The sequence below is a fragment of the Mustela nigripes genome, chromosome 12, assembly GCF_022355385.1.
Source record: "Mustela nigripes isolate SB6536 chromosome 12, MUSNIG.SB6536, whole genome shotgun sequence".
In the NCBI taxonomy this organism is placed as follows: Eukaryota; Metazoa; Chordata; class Mammalia; order Carnivora; family Mustelidae; genus Mustela; species Mustela nigripes.
Window position 1 is genome coordinate 151,703,121 of NC_081568.1, and position 17,073 is coordinate 151,720,193.

Genomic DNA, 17,073 nt, shown 5'->3' on the forward strand with positions numbered 1-17,073 from the left:
CCCACTTCCAGCATCTGGGCGCGGCTCGGGGGTCGCGCTCCGCCGTTCACGGCGCCCGCAGTCCCGGGAAAGGCCGGGCTGCGGAGACCAGCAGCGGAAAGAACCCCAACACGGCCCTTTCGGCACAAGCGCGCCCGGCCGCCGCCGCCCGCGTCCCCGCTCGCCCGCCCCCGGCGCGCGTCCCCCAACGGGCCCCGGGTCGTCCAGGCCGCCGCGGCGCGCTGGGCCCACAAAGCCCCCGGCCGGACGCCCAGGCCCGGACGCGCGGAGCCGGGGCGGGGCGGGGCGGGGCGCGCCGGCCGGGCCGGGCCGGGGGTGTCGGATGTCACCCCCCCGCGCACACCTCGGCCGGGGGGCGGGGGAGCGAACCACTGAGATGCGGAGACCTCCCCGGTCCTAGAGCGGAGCAGGAAGTGTCCCAGGGGAGGGAGCCGGAGGGCTCCGGCCTTTCCTTTCTTGCGCGTCCGGCGGGCTCCGCGGCGGCCAGGCTCGCGCGGCCCGCCACCGGGGACGCGCCGCGGGGGTGAGTGCGGCCTGGGCGGCCCGGCTACTCGCGCACCCCAGCCCCGCGCGCACGGCTCCCCGCGCGCCCCGGCTGTCCGCGCTCCCCGGCCGCCCTGCCCCAAGCCGTGCGGCGGGGACGGTGCGGGCGGGGCCGTAAGGCGACACAAATGCTGTTTTGCAGGCGCCTCCATTTGCTCCCACCTCTCCACTACCGAGCGCAGCCGCGGTTTTCTGAATGAGCCGGGGACGGCGTCGGCCCCTGCGAGGAACCGGTCGGCCTCAGGAGGGACGCCCGGGGGAGCGGGCTGGAAGGATGCGGAGCTGCTGCCGTAGGCTTCCGCCGCAGCAGGAGGGACTCGAGTTGGGCGCCTGGCAGGAGTTCCGAGCGGTGAGGTGAGCAGCCGGGAGCTGGCGGGATTGCGGTCTAGCGGGGAGGCGGCGAAGAAAGCTGGCCCCTGCGCCTGGCCTGGCCTGAGGTCCTCCTTCCTCGCCGCTGCTCCCGCGGAGTCCTCCCGGAGCTGCTTTCCGCACGCCCCGCCCCTCGGGCAGTGCCCCGGGGACGAAAGTGAGTTCATTCATCAGGCATCTTCTCCGAGCCGCCTGCTTGCCGGGTGCCCTGTTGACAAAAATGGCCCCGGCTGTGCGCTTGAGGGTGCCCCGTAGCATCCTGAGCGGTGAAGGTGGGGCACGAGTCTGGGGCAGCCCCGAGCGCTCTAGAGACCCTGCAGCTGTGGGATGGCTGAGCTCCTGGGAGGTGGGGGCAATTCGGGCTAGGCTGGTGCTCCAGCGGCTGGTGTACACACCGTCAGAGCCCTTCGGTGTCCTACTCTGTTCTTACGTGAAGCCAAGAGGTCCAGAGCCTGGAGTCTGGTGGCAGGTCAGGGGCCTTTGCTGTTACTGTGGCCTCGCATGCTGTTGTGCGAAGCGTGGGTGAGGGGTAGCCTTATGCAGTCTGCTGTCCAAGAGTGGCAGAAGCCTGAGGATGAGGGAAGGGGCTATGGGCTTCATGCACCCTTCACTTTCTTGGAGTCCCCCAGTCTAGAGTAGCCTTGGCTGCTCTCGGATGTCCCTGGAGAGGTGTGGGGGCTCCCCGGAATCCCTGTGCCTGAACACTGTCTTGCCTGAGGAAGCTGGGAGCTGTGTGCTGTCGCCTTCACCATTTGGGGTTTGGGGATGACATGGGGGTGAGGAGCACAGGCTGATAGGCAGCACTGCTGTTTCTTTTCTTTTCTTTTTTTTTTTTTTAAATATTTTATTTTTATTTACTTGACAGAGAGAGATCACAAGTAGGCAGAGAGGCAGGCAGAGAGAGGAAGGGAAGCAGGCTCCCTGCTGAGCAAAGAGCCCGAAGCGGGGCTCGATCCCAGGACCCTGAGATCATGACCTGAGCTGAAGGCAGAGGCTTTAACCCACTGAGCCACTCAGGCGCCCCAGCACTGCTGTTTCTAAATACACAGTTATTTTCTCTGGTTACATGCAGGATGTGGCTGCATCTCTCGTCTGCTGTCTTGGGGGCTGTCTGCTTCATCCTTTCCACGCTGCTGGCTGGGACTCACTCTGGCAGGTCCAGCACCGGTCCTTGGCCCTGGCCAGACATGGGGTTGACTTCTGGTCCTGGGTCTGCTATGAAGGCTCTTCCCAGGAATGTCTCTCTTTGTCTTTCCAGCTCTTTTTGCAAAAGTCTCAAGGGCAAGGACGGCGACTTTGGCTCCAAAGCCTCAAGATAGCGTCTTGCTTGGCGTGTGCGTCTCAGGTCCTGTCCAGGAGAACCTGGCTCCTGAAGGTACCACAGCACCTTCACTCCATCTGTCTCCTGCCTGTGGTCCATCCATGATTCTGGTTGCTTGAAACACTGGTGTCCTGTCCTGCTAGCGCTTTTCTTCCAGACTCCCCACCCCCCGCCCCCGCCTCGCGTGTCTGGTCACCGGCTAGAGGAATCACATGATGGTGCTGTTGAGGGGCAGAGGGTGGTACTTCCCTCTCCCGCCTTGTGTAAGGAACAGCCATGCTGACCCCTCTCCCATGTCCCAGAACTCCTCCTGAGGGCTGGTCTCTGGGGGCTTTGCCACACTCCCCATCACCACCCCCAAAAACCTACCACAGGAGACCAGAACATTGAAGCCAGTGATTTCTGTTTGGAAATAGGGTCGTCTTCTGCTGCTGACCCCCATCAAATCCCATCATGCCCACAGCCCTGTGCCCCCGAGTCTTGGCTCCAAAGGAAAGTGAGGAACCCAGGAAAATGAGGAGCCCACCGGGAGAGAACCCTAGCCCCCAGGGGGAGCTTCCCAGCCCTGAGTCCTCCCGCCGCCTCTTCCGCCGCTTCCGCTACCAGGAGGCTGCGGGCCCCCGGGAGGCCCTGCACCGCCTCTGGGACCTGTGCCGGGGCTGGCTGCGGCCGGAGAGGCACACCAAGGAGCAGATCCTGGAGCTGCTGGTGCTGGAGCAGTTTCTGGCCATCCTACCCCGGGAGATCCAGGGCTGGGTGCGGGCCCAGGAGCCCGAGAGTGGTGACCAGGCTGTGGCAGCCGTGGAGGCGCTGGAGCGGGAGCCAGGGAGACCCTGGCAGTGGGTGAGCAGGGGTTGCTACGCCAGGCTAGTGGGTGTTGGGGGGTTGCTGGGTGGGAGAGGCAAGGAGCGGGTCTGGACGACATTTGTGGAGAGGGGCAGCCGTGTCCTTGGATGTTCGGCAGTATCACATGTTCTCTGGCCAGGGGTGAGAAACTGTGGAGCTCCAGGCTTCAGTGAGGCTCAGGTTGGAGTTCGGTTTCCTCAGAAAATGGGTTCTGTGACTTGTGACCTCACAGCCCTGTAGAAGGCCCTGTCTGAGCCTCTAGCGCTTCACCAGGAGGGTGTTCAGCAGGTCCAGGGATGGGTGGTATCGGTCCAGTCTCTGGCCGCCAGCTCTCTCCTGGCCGGGGACCTCTCCACCTGGCTCTGAAAAACCCTCTCTGGAACTGAAGCTCAAGCACTGTGAAGACCCCGTGGTGATCGAGGATGGGGACAGCCCTCCAGACCAGGAGCAGGAGCGGCTGCCAGCAGAAGCCCAGAGCGACCTTGCCAAGAGCCAGGACACGCAGTCTGTGGCCCTGGCGCCAGGCCCCGGGCTCCCGAGCAGACCACCAGGCCAGCTCAGTGGGGAACCAGGTACTGCCAAGGGGGTGGGGGAGGGGCATGCATACCCCACCGTGTCTGTATTTCCTCCTCCTCTGCTGAAGAGCCATGAACTATGTTGGGGATCTGGGTCCTTTCCTAAAGTGATTCAGTTAGAATCTGATGAGCATGTCTGTCCTCTTCACTGTGTTAGGCCTTCCTAGGGGACCACTGCCCATCTCTTGGAGGGTGCATTTCTGGATCTTGTAGGCTTGGGGGCCAGCCAGTCACCATCACCCAGCAGGGCCTGTGTGGGCAGCTGTGCACGGCCATGCCTTGTCTCCCTGAACCGCTCTTTCCTCAGCTACAGAACAGCTGCCCTCGGGATGTGTCATAGGAAATATAAAATTTGTCTCACAGGGAACGGGCTGGTGTTTTCAGGGTGCAGGGCCTGGGTGTCACCTAGGTGCATTTGGCTCTCTGTGGGAAGAGCGCCCATGGCTGGAGGCAGGTGGTTTTGACAGCTTTGAATCCTTGAGCTCTGACCTAGGGCATAATCCAAGTCCCGATTTCCAGTGAAATCTAGAGACATTTTTTAAGAGACATCTGCACAATTAGGAACTGTATGGCTTTTACTGGAGGCGCATCCCCAGTAACAAATCAAGCACCCTTCCTGGGTTTGTTGAGGATTGAAGGATGAGACTCACAGAATGCTGAGAGCAGGGACCCGAGCTGCCCATGATCATCACGGGAGTTGAGTGCCTTCAGGGTGAGGGAGGTGATATCCACGATGGGAGGGTCAGTTTGGGAGGACTTGCCACATTGTCCTGTAATTACAGCTGGAGAAAGCCAGGAGTGCATGCTTGTGATTCACACAAGTGGTCCTTTGAAATGTAGTAAGGTTTTTAGTTTCCAAAAAAAATCTTAAATTTCTCTCAGTGTGTAATTAATCTGCCTTCTGTGTAAGGTTTCATTTTTCTTTTTTAACATCAGGGCTGCTGGCCATTGGGGCTTGCTGGGGTTTCTGTGACCAAGCATCATCTACTGGGCAGTTCACACAACAGGAATGTATATTCTCACAGTTCTGGGGGGCCAGTGCCCTCCATCAGGGCATGGGTGTGTGGCTTTCTCAAGAGGCTCCTCTCTGTGGCTTGTAGGCTCCTCCCTGCGTCTTCACAGAGTTGTCTCTGAATGTCCATCTGTGTCCTAATCCCTTTTGATCAGGACACGAGTCACTGGATCGGGACCCACCCGTGGGACTTCACTGTAGCTCAGTTACCCCTTGGAAGACCTCATCTCTAAGTGCAGTCATACTCTGAAGTTACACGTTCATGATTGGTCACTGGGGGATGAACCTCCAGTAGAAGCCATATAGGTTCTAGTCTTGCTGGTCTTTCTAGAAAGGTAGATTTTGTTGGAGACTGAGAGCTCTCCAGTGATTCTCATGGCGTCCCTGTACTCATTTCTCTTGCGGACGAGTGAGGGAGGGCTGTAGTTAACCTGGAAGGAAGCACGTGTGAAACTGGAAATACAACGGTCCTCCCACATCCGAGCCCACGCAGCCTGCACTTGGGCCACTGGGGCGGTCACCTGTCACTGCTCTTGAGCTCTCCCTGTCTCACCCTCATTGTGTTGGAGGCTGGTATCCCAGACCTGCAAGGGGAGGCACACCGGATGCTGGTATCAGCTTGGATGGGAGGGATTCAGCATGTGAGGTAGGCTTCTCCTGGATTTGTTCTGACCCTGCAGATGCCGGCTTTCCAAGTCTTCCTTTGCGGAAGAAGCAGATTTCAAAACAACTCGTTTTTCAGGGTGGCCCCACAGGCCAGGCGTGTGGCTCACCATCTGCAGTGCGGTTTGGTGTAGGCAGGAGAGGGGTCCTCCTGCAGCTGAGCGGAGGGGTTGGCCGGGCTGCTGGTGGGCCACGCTGCCGTGCCTGCTAGCCCTTAAAGCACTTGGCCCACGGCTCTGCTGGGAGCTGCTCGTGGTTGGTAGCCATCTTTCTTCCGGAGCTGTGTGATTTCTCAACTTGTAAATAAGTGACCACGGGTCGCGCAGTGATGTTTGTTGCTGGCAGCTCTTAGGGACATCTCGATGCCGTAGAGCTTAAACCTTTATTTTCCCGGTATTGGGTCTCTCGACCTGTGGGAGGCAGCGGAGTGTGTTGAGTAATAGATTGTTGAATCTGGAATAGGTAGATGGTCCTCCTGATGCAGATAGAACAGTGTGTGTTCACTGTACTGGGAGGGACAGCAAACAAGAAGAGAAAGTAGGCGTCACTCATGCACGGAAAGCTGCCTTGAACCCAGGTATGCCCTCCCTGCTCAGGCCTCTCCTGGTTACATCGGAAAGCACAGTGACAAAGATTCCTGTGGTTTGCAGTACTCTTCATGTGCATTGTCTTGTACTCCCCCTTCCTGTGGATGAGGAAGGAGACGCGTTTTCCCTGTCTTTCAGTTCTGCAAGACACCCCCCTTCTTCAGGAAGCAAATTTGAGGGATACACAGCCCATGACGGAACTCCAGCTACCCCTGGTGAGTGACTTCTTCCAGAGCCCTTGAACTCCACAGTGCTGCCCCTCCCTTCCCCCACCGCACTATGTGAGCAGAGACAGCCTCAGGTCAATGTATGCCATCCTCTGGACACCTTAGGGTCCCTCTGGGAAAGATGGGGGAACCTCACAGCATATCCGTTTCTGTCCTAATCATCACAGTGATTATATTCCAGAAGTGTTAGGAGATGAGGGGAGAAGGCACATGTCATTTCAGTACTGTACACAGCCAGGCACACTCATCAGGACTTTTCGTGGTATGTTACCATGTGATACTGCACACAGCCAAGCAAGGAGTCCTTGCTCATGTGCCCCCATGCAATAGAGAGCCCGTCCGATAGGGGTCTCCCTCCCTTCTTTCCTGCCGTTTTGCTGCCTTTGGCTGCAGCTGCTCATCATGCCTCCTCCATTTTCCTGACACGTTCCCTGCCTGGCAGCCAATATGGTCTTGCCCCATGGAGAAGTGGGTGATGTGAGGTGTGGACCTGGCAGATAGAGGACTGTCTGGTGGTCCCAGGTATGCCTCAGCACTATGCATCCTGCAGGACTTGGGACCTGGGAGTGGGGTCGGCTCACGGTGGGGAGGAGCTGGCAGGTATGTGGCTTGGGATGTGTGTCTTCCCTTTCAAGCGGTATCCAAGGGCTCTTGTGTGCAACGTGCACTCCCATATCACCGATGTCCTGTGACAGTTGTGGAACAGACTGACCCAGAGGTAAAATGCCCAGTTTTTACTAAAGATAGAGATGTTTGACTGGTACGACATGCAGAGAAGCACTGTGAGCTCAGATCTGATGAGCCTGGTATCCTTCTGAGTCTCTACGTCCTCCTCTACAAAAGGAAGATGGATTTCGGTGAGTTGGTACCATCTTGTCACTCCCCTGAAGACAGTTTCTGCTCAGTGCACTGGAAGTCACCATCACAGAGGTCTTATTTTTTCAGAATCATTTTGAAATTTTTAAATTTTTAATTGTGATAAAATACATACTACATAAAATTTACCATCTTAACTACTTTTAATGTAGAGCAGTGTCTTTAAGGGCTCAGGGAGTGTAGGTATGTTCACACCACTGTGCAGACAGCCTTCAGAACTTTCTTATCTTCTGAAATGGAAACCCCTTGCTGGTTAGGATGTTAGGATATAACTCCCCTCTCCCCCACACCCCCAGCAAAATGGCTGCTCTGCCTCCTTTGTGAATTTGGCTACTCCCTATAGTTCATGTAAGTGCAGTTACACCTTTACAGCATTTGTGTCTTCATGACTGGCTTGTTACACACAGTGTGGTGTCCTCAAGGTTCCGTCACACTTTTCTGTGGTGGGCTTTCCTTCCTTTCTGAGGCTGGATAAGATTGAACAGCGTGTATGTGATACATTCTGGTCAGCTGGGTAATACTGCACGGCACGTGTGTGAGAAATTCTGGTCAGCCGGGTAAGAGTGCACAGTGTGTGTGTGATGCGTTCTGGTCAGCCAGGTCAGAGTGCTTGGTGTGTATGTGATGCATTCTGGTCAGCCAGATAATACTGCATTGCGTGTGTGTAACGCATTCTGGACAGCTGGGTAAGAGAGCATGGCGCGTGTGTGACACATTCTGGTCAGCCAGATAATACTGCACAGCATGTGTGTGAGGCATTCTGGTCAGCCAGATAATACTGCACCACGTGTGTTTGGCATGTTCTGGTCACCCAGCCAAGAGTATACAACATGTATGTGGCATGGTCTGGTCAGCCAGATAATATTGCACCATGTGTGTGTGATGTGTTCTGGACAGCCAGATAACACTCACGGTGTGTGTGTGACTTGTTCTGGTCAGCTGGGTAAGAGTGCACGGCGTGTATGTGGCGCATTCTGGTCAGCCGGGTAAGAGTGTATGTGATGCGTTTTGGTCAGCCAGGTAAGAGTGCACGGCGTTTGTGTGACTTGTTCTGGTCAGCCGGGTAACAGTGCACAGTGTGTATGTGATGAGTTCTCTTCACTCACTTGTCCCTGGTTTGCATCTGGATCTCGGCCCCTAGGAGCGGTGCTGTTGTGAACATAGGCAGACGCGCGTAAATGTGCTGTTGATCTTTTTCTGTCTGAGGTTAATTGCATTCATCTACAGCGGCCAGAAACGACAGAGCTCCCTTGTACTGTTCACACTATGCGGTCGTGTATGGTGAAAATACTGTAGAAAGTCGTGGCCAGCCTATTTGTGTGGAGGCACACAAGATGCGGACCATGCGCTTCCTCGGAACCATCCTTTCCTTTGCCCTTGACAGCGGCCTGTGTTCAGTCTGCAAACAGTGGAGCCGTGACGGGCTTTGCAGGTGTCTGGCTCGAGTCCTGCTGTGTGCGATGAGATTCCACAGCATGGATTCGCCGCAGTGTGCCTGACCTCTCCCCTGTTGAAACCTCTGGCTTGTTTCTAGTCTGGGGCTGCGTTGCATAAAGCTGGTGTACATATCGGCTTGCGGGCTGTTGTGGGAGCGTCAGCTTCTTGCTCTGGGAGGAAGGCCCAGGTTTGCACTTGCTGCGTTGTATGGTATGTGCCTGTTTTATTTTGTGGGAAACTGCTGCGTCCTTTTCCAGAAGGAGTGCTCATTTCTAATAGAAAAAGTGCAGTTGGTTTTTGTTGTTTCTCTTGATTCTGTCACCTTGCTGGATCAGTTTGTTTTTAAACGGCATGCTCTAGATTTTCCGTGTACGCAGTCACACTCTCTGCCCATGAAGACAATTTTACTTTTTTCCAGTCTAAGTCTTTGTTCCCTGTCCTGGCTTCCTTTCACTGAGAACTCCCGGCACAAAGTTGGGAAGCAGTGCTGAGCTCCTTGTCCCTGCCTGTCCCCAGGATTCATGGGAAAGAGTTCATTCAGTCTTTCACTGTCCCTGACCTGGCAGCCTTAGGGGTTTGGAAATACTCTTAGAAAATTTTTTTTTAAAGATTCCTTTTATTTGACAGAGAGAGAGAAATCACAAGTAGGCAGAGAGGCAGGCAGAGAGAGAGAGAGGGGAGGAAGCAGGCTCCCTGCAGAGCAGAGAGCCCTACATGGGGCTCGATCCCAGGACTCTGGGATCATGACCTGAGCCAAAGGTAGAAGCTTTAACCCACTGAGCCACCCAGATGCCCCTGGAAATACACTTGATGCAGTTGCGAAAGTTCCTCGATCCCTGTTTTCCTGTAGTTTTTATTATAATGGGTAGCTGTTGAAATTTGTTGAAACTTTTTCTGTTGCTGTTGGTCAGGTGTATTTTCTGTAGATTGTTAATGTTGTGGATTATATTTATCGATTTGTGGATATCGAACCAGTCTTGCATCCCTGGAACAAAACCTCTCCTGGTCACGGAGTAACATTCTATGGGTATATTGCCATATTTTATTTGCATTTACAGGTGACCCTTGAACATGAATTTGAACTGTGCTTGTCCATTTACATATTTTTTTTTTGACATACAGTATAGTAACCTCAGTGTGCTTTCTCTTACGGTTTTTTAAATAATAGTCCTTTTTGTTGCTTAATTTATTGTAAGAATACAGCATGGAATACATATAACATATAAAATGTGTGTTCATCAACTCTTTATGTCAAGTTTTGGGGAAGTCAGAAGGTATACATGGGGTGTGTGTTGCAGGGGGAGGGTTGTGCCCCTGACCCCTGCATAGTCCAAGGGTCGCCTACATTTCGTTAAGGATTTCTATAGCTGCCGTTTGGGGAGAGAACAGTCTGAGTTTGGTATCAGGGTAATAATAGGTTTGTAAGACGAGTCTGATTGTGTCCACTCTTGATTTCTAAAGGAGATTGTTTAGAATTGGTTTTCATTCTTTGACATTTGGTAGAGTTCTCAGATGACACCATGGGAAGCCAAAGGTTTCATAGGGTGGAGGGGAAGTGGTGTTTTAATCATAGACCTGAGTTCCTTGGCAGTCCTAGAGCCATCCACGCTGCCTCTGTGATGGTGGAGGTGCTGGTCTTTCTCAGTCAGCTCCTTCCTTCGAGCTTGTCAGATCCATGTGCACAGACAAGCTCATGCTGTTCTGTATCATCCATCTGGTTTGGCTGCAAAACCCATTTCACTTCTGATACTGGAAATTGGTATCTTCTGTCTTTTCCATGTCAGTCTTATTAGAGGTTTTCAATGTTGGTGATCTTTTCAGAGAACTAGCTCATTGTTTCATTGATTTTTCTCTGTGATTTCTTTTTCTGGTTTCATTGATTTCTGCTGTCATCTTGACTGTTTCTTCTGCCTGCCTGCTTACTGTTTGTGATCTTGGCTCTTGAGGTGGGATCTTCGGTTATGGATCTGAGACCTCCCCTCACATGGAGGAATTTTAATATAAGTGTTTCCATGCAGTGACCATCCCCCTGAGAACTACTTCAGCTGTATCCCACAGATTGTAATGATGTAACTTTACTTTCATTCATTTCAGTGACTTTTTAAAATTTCCCTGACCCTTCTTCTTTGACCCAAGCTTTGTTTTAAAATGCACTGTTTAATTTCCAAGGGCTTGGAGATTCTCCCTTTATTTTCTATCCCTGATGTCTGGTTTGATTGCATTGTGATCCAGGAATGCGATTCCAGGATCTGGTGAGCGCAGCATGTCTGGCCAAGCCGTGTGTGTGGGTTGGGAACAGTGTAGGTGCTGTGGGTGGTGTGGACTAGAACACACAGGTTGTGTGCTTCTGCTCTTGCGTATTTTCTTTCGCTTGACAGAAGTCAAATTGAGGCCCCCGTCAGTAATGGTCGATTCCTCTCTTCCTTCCAGTTCTGTCACTCTTTGTGTCCGTTTCTCAGCTCTCTGGTTTGGGACACACACAGCGAGGGTTGCTGTCCCTTCTTGGGGGACGACCCTTTTATTAGTATAAAATGTTCTGTCTCGTTTTCTTTGCTCTAAAGTCGGCCTTATCTGGCGTTTGACTACTCCTCCTCCCTTTGATCAATGGTTGTGTCATACATACCTTCCATCTTTTTACTTCCAACCTGCCTGTACCATTATGTTTGAAGTGAGTTTCTTTTCTTTTTAAAGATTTATTTATTTATTTGAAAGAGAGAGGGAGAGCACACGAATGGTGGGGGGCGGGGATAGAAAAAGAATCCCAACCACACTCTGCCCACATGTGCAGTCTCTCTCAAATCAATCCTTAGGAAGAAGTAACTACATTAAAATATATATGGTCTAAATACATCTTTAAGTGAAACTCTGCACCACACATGGGGTTTGAACACACGACCCTGAGATAAGAGTCCCATGCTCTTAGAACTAAGCCAGTTAGGTACCCTTAAACACATCCATTAAATCACAGTGAGTGATTGGCAGAGTAGACTAAGAAACCTGACCTAACTCTGCTGTCTCAAAGAAACTCACTTCTGGGATGCCCCAGTGACACAGTCGGTTAAGAAACAATTCTTGGTTTCGGCTCTGGTCGTGATCTTGGGATGGAGGGCTCCATGCTTCCTTATCAAAGCTCTGAAGGGTCTTTGCTCCTGCAGGAAAAGGATCTTCCTTCCCTGGCCACTTCTGGGTTGCTCGTGCCCATCCTGTCTCCAGAGTCCCCAGTCCATGTATGGTGTGTTTGCCACGATTTCTCTGGACGGCCTGTCTCCGGTTCCCTCCGCCTGGGTCTGCGGGGCTGTGTGTTTTAACATATACAGGAATTCTGGAGTTGGTTTCTCGTCCTGTCAATTCCAAGCACCCCCTCTGCCTGCAGGACTTGGCCAATAGGACTTCGGCTCTCCCGAGGCCCTTGCCCAGGCTCCTGACGCTCTGCTCACTTGTTCGCAGTCTGTTCTCTGCCCATCGTTCAGATTGCACGTCAGGTTTCTCCGTCTCCTCCCCACGGGCAGGTTCTGTCCTCTGTCCCCTTCTTGTTGCCGTCAGCAGTTGCTGAGCCCTCGTTCTGCAGCTCTGCTATTTCCACTTAACTCGCTATTCACGTCTTCTGTGTTCAGTCCGGTTCTTGGTACTTGGTGTAGGCTGATTTTCTACAGACACACGCACTCTTCCTAGGTTTCCTTGAAACCATCTGTCCAGCTGGGTTTTCCCTTCAGACACTGTTCCAGCAGAAGATAGGATCAAGCTGCCTCGGGGTCCCCACTGGCACAGCCATGGTGGGGCTCCTGCATGGGACTAGGGCATTGAGGGGGGCATAGCCATGGGGGGTTTCCTGCATGGGGCGCGGGAGTGGGGGGAGAGCACTGCCATAGGAGGGGCTCCTGAGTGGGGCTAGGGCACGGGGTGGGGGGGGGGGGGCACAGCCACGGCGAAGGCTCCTGCGTGGGTCAGGCGTGCAGGGGGAGAGGGGCTTTGGGAAGCTCACGGTGCCCCACTGAAGGCACAAGGCATGACTCCCATGTGCTCCCTGCTGGCACGAGCAGGGCTAGGGGCTCATTGCTGTAGTTCTTTGGTCCAAGGCCAAAAGCCCATCTTCTCTCCACCTTTCAGAGTCTTGAGTGTGGGTTTTAGGTATCAATGGCCTGGGATTTCTGTTCTGGAGGCAAGAGTTAGGGAAAACATATCTGTTCCATGTGTCAGAAGGACGCAGAAGTCTCTGAAAATCCATTCTCCTGATGAAACTTGGCAAGGTTGAGAAATGGAAAGCCTGTGATACATTCCCGGTTACCTGAGATCTCCACGTGTTCTATAACGTTCTTCCAGACTCTTCTGTGTCCTTTGTTTCTGCCTAGCTAGGATGATATGTGGGGTCAGTGTATACCACGGCTGCTGCCAACATGTGAGCACATGTCCCTGCAGTGCAGAATTCCCCAGGTCTTTGTGGCCGAGTCTGTGACCCCACCCACGTGGCATCGGGGCTCAGTTTTGCATCAGTGAGGCCATGAGTGTCTCTGCCCACTGTGTTTCGTTCCTTCTTCCAGGCTTTGGTCCATTCTCGGGCACTGATCCAAGGGTCAAGGGAAGGAAACCCATAACTCTTGCCTTGCTGTGTAGTCTGTTGTTTTCTCCAGAACCTGCAGAGCCAGCAGGCACTGCTGTAAGACAGCTCTGATTTCCTTCGGTCTCACCAGCTGTGGCGCTTCCCATGTCTTGCTCCTCCGCAGGCCGTCGGGAGCAAGCCCCTTCCTGTGCTCTCCTGGGCTCAGTGCTGGCCTGCACAGGGGCTGACGGGCGGAATGCAGGCGAGAAGGGGGCACTTCATATGTCTGTGTGAGAACCCCAGGCAGGCAGGTAAGTCCGTGGCTGAAGGACTGTTTAGCCGGGGACCACACGGTTGGTGATGGACACTAAGGTGACGTTTGATGTTGTCTGAGCCAACCAGAATGCTGTCCTTTCTGGGGGTTAAGGGCTGTTGGCCCTTCCGGGCAGGGGAGAGTCAAGGGGGCTCTTGATGAGGAAGAACAGTGCTGGCTTTAGGCAGAGATGGGGCAAGCAGAGCACATTGTCTGTTCTCATTCTTCAGTTTCCCTCAGCTGGAAAGTCTTGATTCCAAAGTGGCGTCCCCAAGTGGGGATGGCCCTTTGTGACCCACTCTGAGACCAACACCTGGTTCTATGCTGCAAGCCCATGGCTTCCCCGCAGTCTGTCATCCGTTCTGTGGACTGTGTGCTGCCCCCACACTGGCCTCCTCTTCGTGGCCGTTGAGACGCAGCTGCTCAGGCTCTGTGGACCTCCTTAGACAAGGCGTGTTTGTATGGAGACACTGAGTGGTTCATCCATGTCTGTGAGATTTGGAAGCCGGTTCCCAACTCCTGTTCAACCCTAGACATTTCTGAACTATTCTGTTTATTTTAACTTTTATTGTGGAATGGACTCCAAACTTGAGGAAGATTGCGAGAGTAGGACAAGAGACTTGCAAATGCCCTTCACTTTAGTTTCTGTGTTGTCTCCCTGCCCCCACCTTCCCGCCTAGGCTCATCTTTTCCCCAACCCTGCAGAGTGTCAGGCGCATCTTTACCTCTCCGGCCACAGCATGCCCAGCTGCATACATGAGTGTGATATATGTATCACGTTCTGGAAGTTTCAGTTAAGATAATGAGCAACCAGGGTTATGCTTCTGGGTTTGCGTCTGATGTCCAGCATCCCCCCTGCACCCCCGGTGAGCTTTCCTAGTCTGTAATGCCCATATTCCAACAGGTGGAGACTGGCCCTCCTCACTCAGCGGCAACTCTGCGCAGATGCAGGCTGCACACTGTGGCAAACCCATGGGCTGCGCTGTGTCCACCCCGGCACACATGCCCCACAGGGTCATGTGGTTCTCTCGCTGGAGTACAGGTCTCCAGGGGTTAACACCTTGTACAGGGAGAGTGTGTGTATATGATTGTTCCACAGAGAGCTGTTCTTTTATATTAGAATTGTTTATCATCTTCACCAGAATGATGGTGGAAAATGCTGTCTATATTTGTACTTCCTTAAATCTAATTTTGAGGAGCACCAGGGTGATAACCTCAGGGTCCTGAGTTCAAGCCCTGATTTTAAAAAACAAGCTGATTTGGGGCTATAATCTGCATATAGTGCAGCTGTTTCAGCATCTGGCTTGCAGAATGTTGGACAAGTGTGTGCATTGCTGTCCTGGTTGCCCCAGTCAGGATAGGGAGCATCTCTGCACCACCTTTGAGGCTCCCTGGTGCCCCTTTGTGGTGGAGCCAGGCCCTCACGCCTGCGCCTCGCCTCTCTCCATTGCTACTGAACATGAGCTTCTCTCCTGAAACTGTACATGAACAGAATCCTATGGGATGTGGCCTAGGGGCGGCTCCTGTTACCAGCCCAGTGATCCAGGCATGACTCACGTGCGCGAGTCAGTGGTGAGGCCCTGTTCATTGCTGAGTAGCATCGCATGTGGTGACAGCCAGTCTGTCGTCCCCTGTCCATGGGGATTTCAGTCACTTCATTTTCAGCATTACAAAGGATCTTCTAGAACATTTGCATGTCTTCATGCAGAGACACGTTTTTATTTCTCTGGGAGTGAAGTTGTTGGAGGGTAAGTGTGTGATCGGTTCTACAAAAGATGGCTGTTTTCCCTGGACCACTTAGGCTCCCACCTAGTGAATGCACCTCTTCCCCACTTTTCATTTTCTTAGAAAAAGTATGTTTTTGGTCATTAAAATATTCATTATGGTTTTCGTTTGCATTTGACTCAACGAAGTGTATCTATCTTTTGTGATGTGTCCCATAGCCTGTCTATGACGGGGTTCCTTGTCTTACTGTGTAGTTTTAAATAAGCTGCACACTCAGCATGAGGCCAACATTCATGACCTGAGATCAGGACTCACCCTCTGTGACTGTGTACCCATCTTACCATGTTTTAAGAACTTTGTATAAATCATATATTCTGGAGGACAGTAGTTTGTCCTATACATGTACTGGAAGTTCGTGGTTTCCTTGTTTTAATGGTGTCTTTAGAGGGTCAGACATCTTTAATTTTCGCGAGGTCAAGTTTATCACTTTGTTTTCTTTTGTCACTTAGCTTTTTATGTCCTAAGAAATCTTTGCCCCAAAATCATAAAGAATTTCTCCTGGAAGTTTTAGAGTTGTGGCTTAGTTACATTTTTAGGTCTTTGGTTCATTTCAGGTTATTTTTTTGTGTTTGGTATGAGGTGTAGAGTTATTTTTTTAATGTTGATATTTAGTTATTAATCACCACTCACTGAAAAGATTTTCCTGGGGTGCCTGGGTGGCTCAGTGGGTTAAAGCCTCTGCCTTCGGCTCAGGTCATGATCTCGGAGTCCTGGGATTGAGCCCCACATTGGGCTCTCTGCTCAGTGGGGAGCCTACTTCCCTTCCTCTCTCTGCCTGCCCCTCTGCCTACTTGTGATCTCTGTCTGTCAAGCAAGTATATAAAATCTTGAAAAAAAAGTGCATCTGAATGTTTAAAAAATATATATATTTTTCCTTTAGTGGCCTTGATACCTTCATCAAAAATCAGTGGTCTGGGAGCGCCTGGGTGGCTCAGTCAGTTAAGTGGCTGCCTTCGGCTCAGGTCATGATCCCGGAGTCCTGGGATCGAGCCCCACATCGGGCTCCCTGCTCTGTGGAGAGCCTGCTTCTCCCTCTACCTCTGCCTGCTACTTTGCCTACTTGTACTTCTGTCTCTGTGTCAAATAAATAAAACCTTTAAAAAATTTTCTTCTGATATTAAAAAAAAAAAATCAGTTGCGCACGTACATCTGGATATCCTGGCCGCACCGTGGTTTATCCGTGCTCTGATTCTTTACACCAAACCACCGTAACTTCATGGAAGGTTTGCAGCTGGGTAGTGTGAGTCCTCCTGTTTGATTCCTTATTTTCAGAATTCTTTCCACTGGTCTGAATGCTTGCTTGTCCACATTCATTTCAGAATTAGTACATCAGTTTCTATAAAACTGCCCCCTAGGGTTTTTGTGTGGGATCGCCTAGAATCTGTAGGTCATGGTGGGGTGAGCTGACGGTCTAGAAATATGTTCAACCCTTCCGTGTTCAGGCAACATGCAGAGTAGAGTTTGTATGCGTTTTCCTTAAGAAGTCCATGGTTTTGATTTTGTAAGTGGTCTAGCCTTTTTTTTTTTTAATTTCATCTTCTAGTTATTGCTCATACACAGTGATATAGAAATACAGATGATTATTGTATATTGGCCTGCTGTCCAGAAACCTTGTTAATTTTACCTATCAGGATAAAACCTTTCCAGAATATTCCAGACCATGTCCTGTGATTGGGTGGTGGGAGTTTTGGCCTCTCCAGTGAGGCAGTGGTTCAAGGGTTTGAGAGGAGATACAGGTTTATTGAATCCAGGGCCAGGGAGTGGCGGGCTGGACGGCAGAGCCGAGACCATGTGCCAGGAGGGTGAGGGGTGGTTCAGGAGGAAGGTGGAATGGTGAGGAGGTTTGGGAACATAAGGAATATTCCCTTGTTTGTGCTCAGTGGTAAGTAGCCCGTTGGCCTACTCTGGCCTGTGGCTGTTCTGAGGTGGGCTGCCCGATGGCCCTGCTTGCAGCCAACCCAGGGGCTACCATGGGCCCTTCT

General features: G+C 52.4%; 1 protein-coding gene across 2 annotated transcripts in view; it reads left to right on the forward strand.

Moving 5' to 3' along the window:
* Nucleotides 1-318: 318 nt before the first annotated feature.
* ZNF496 (zinc finger protein 496) overlaps nt 319-17,073 on the forward strand; it is a 29,954-nt gene continuing 13,199 nt past the window's right edge. Inside the window, exons 1-6 of one of the 2 annotated variants that reach the window (XM_059416278.1) lie at nt 319-523; nt 686-897; nt 2,171-2,287; nt 2,650-3,076; nt 3,468-3,651; nt 6,055-6,131. In XM_059416278.1, the coding sequence (XP_059272261.1) occupies nt 2,687-3,076; nt 3,468-3,651; nt 6,055-6,131 (651 nt within the window). In that variant the 5' untranslated portion in view covers nt 319-523; nt 686-897; nt 2,171-2,287; nt 2,650-2,686. The remainder of the gene's footprint in view (nt 524-685; nt 898-2,170; nt 2,288-2,649; nt 3,077-3,467; nt 3,652-6,054; nt 6,132-17,073) is intronic. The other variant, XM_059416279.1, reaches the window with a different exon arrangement.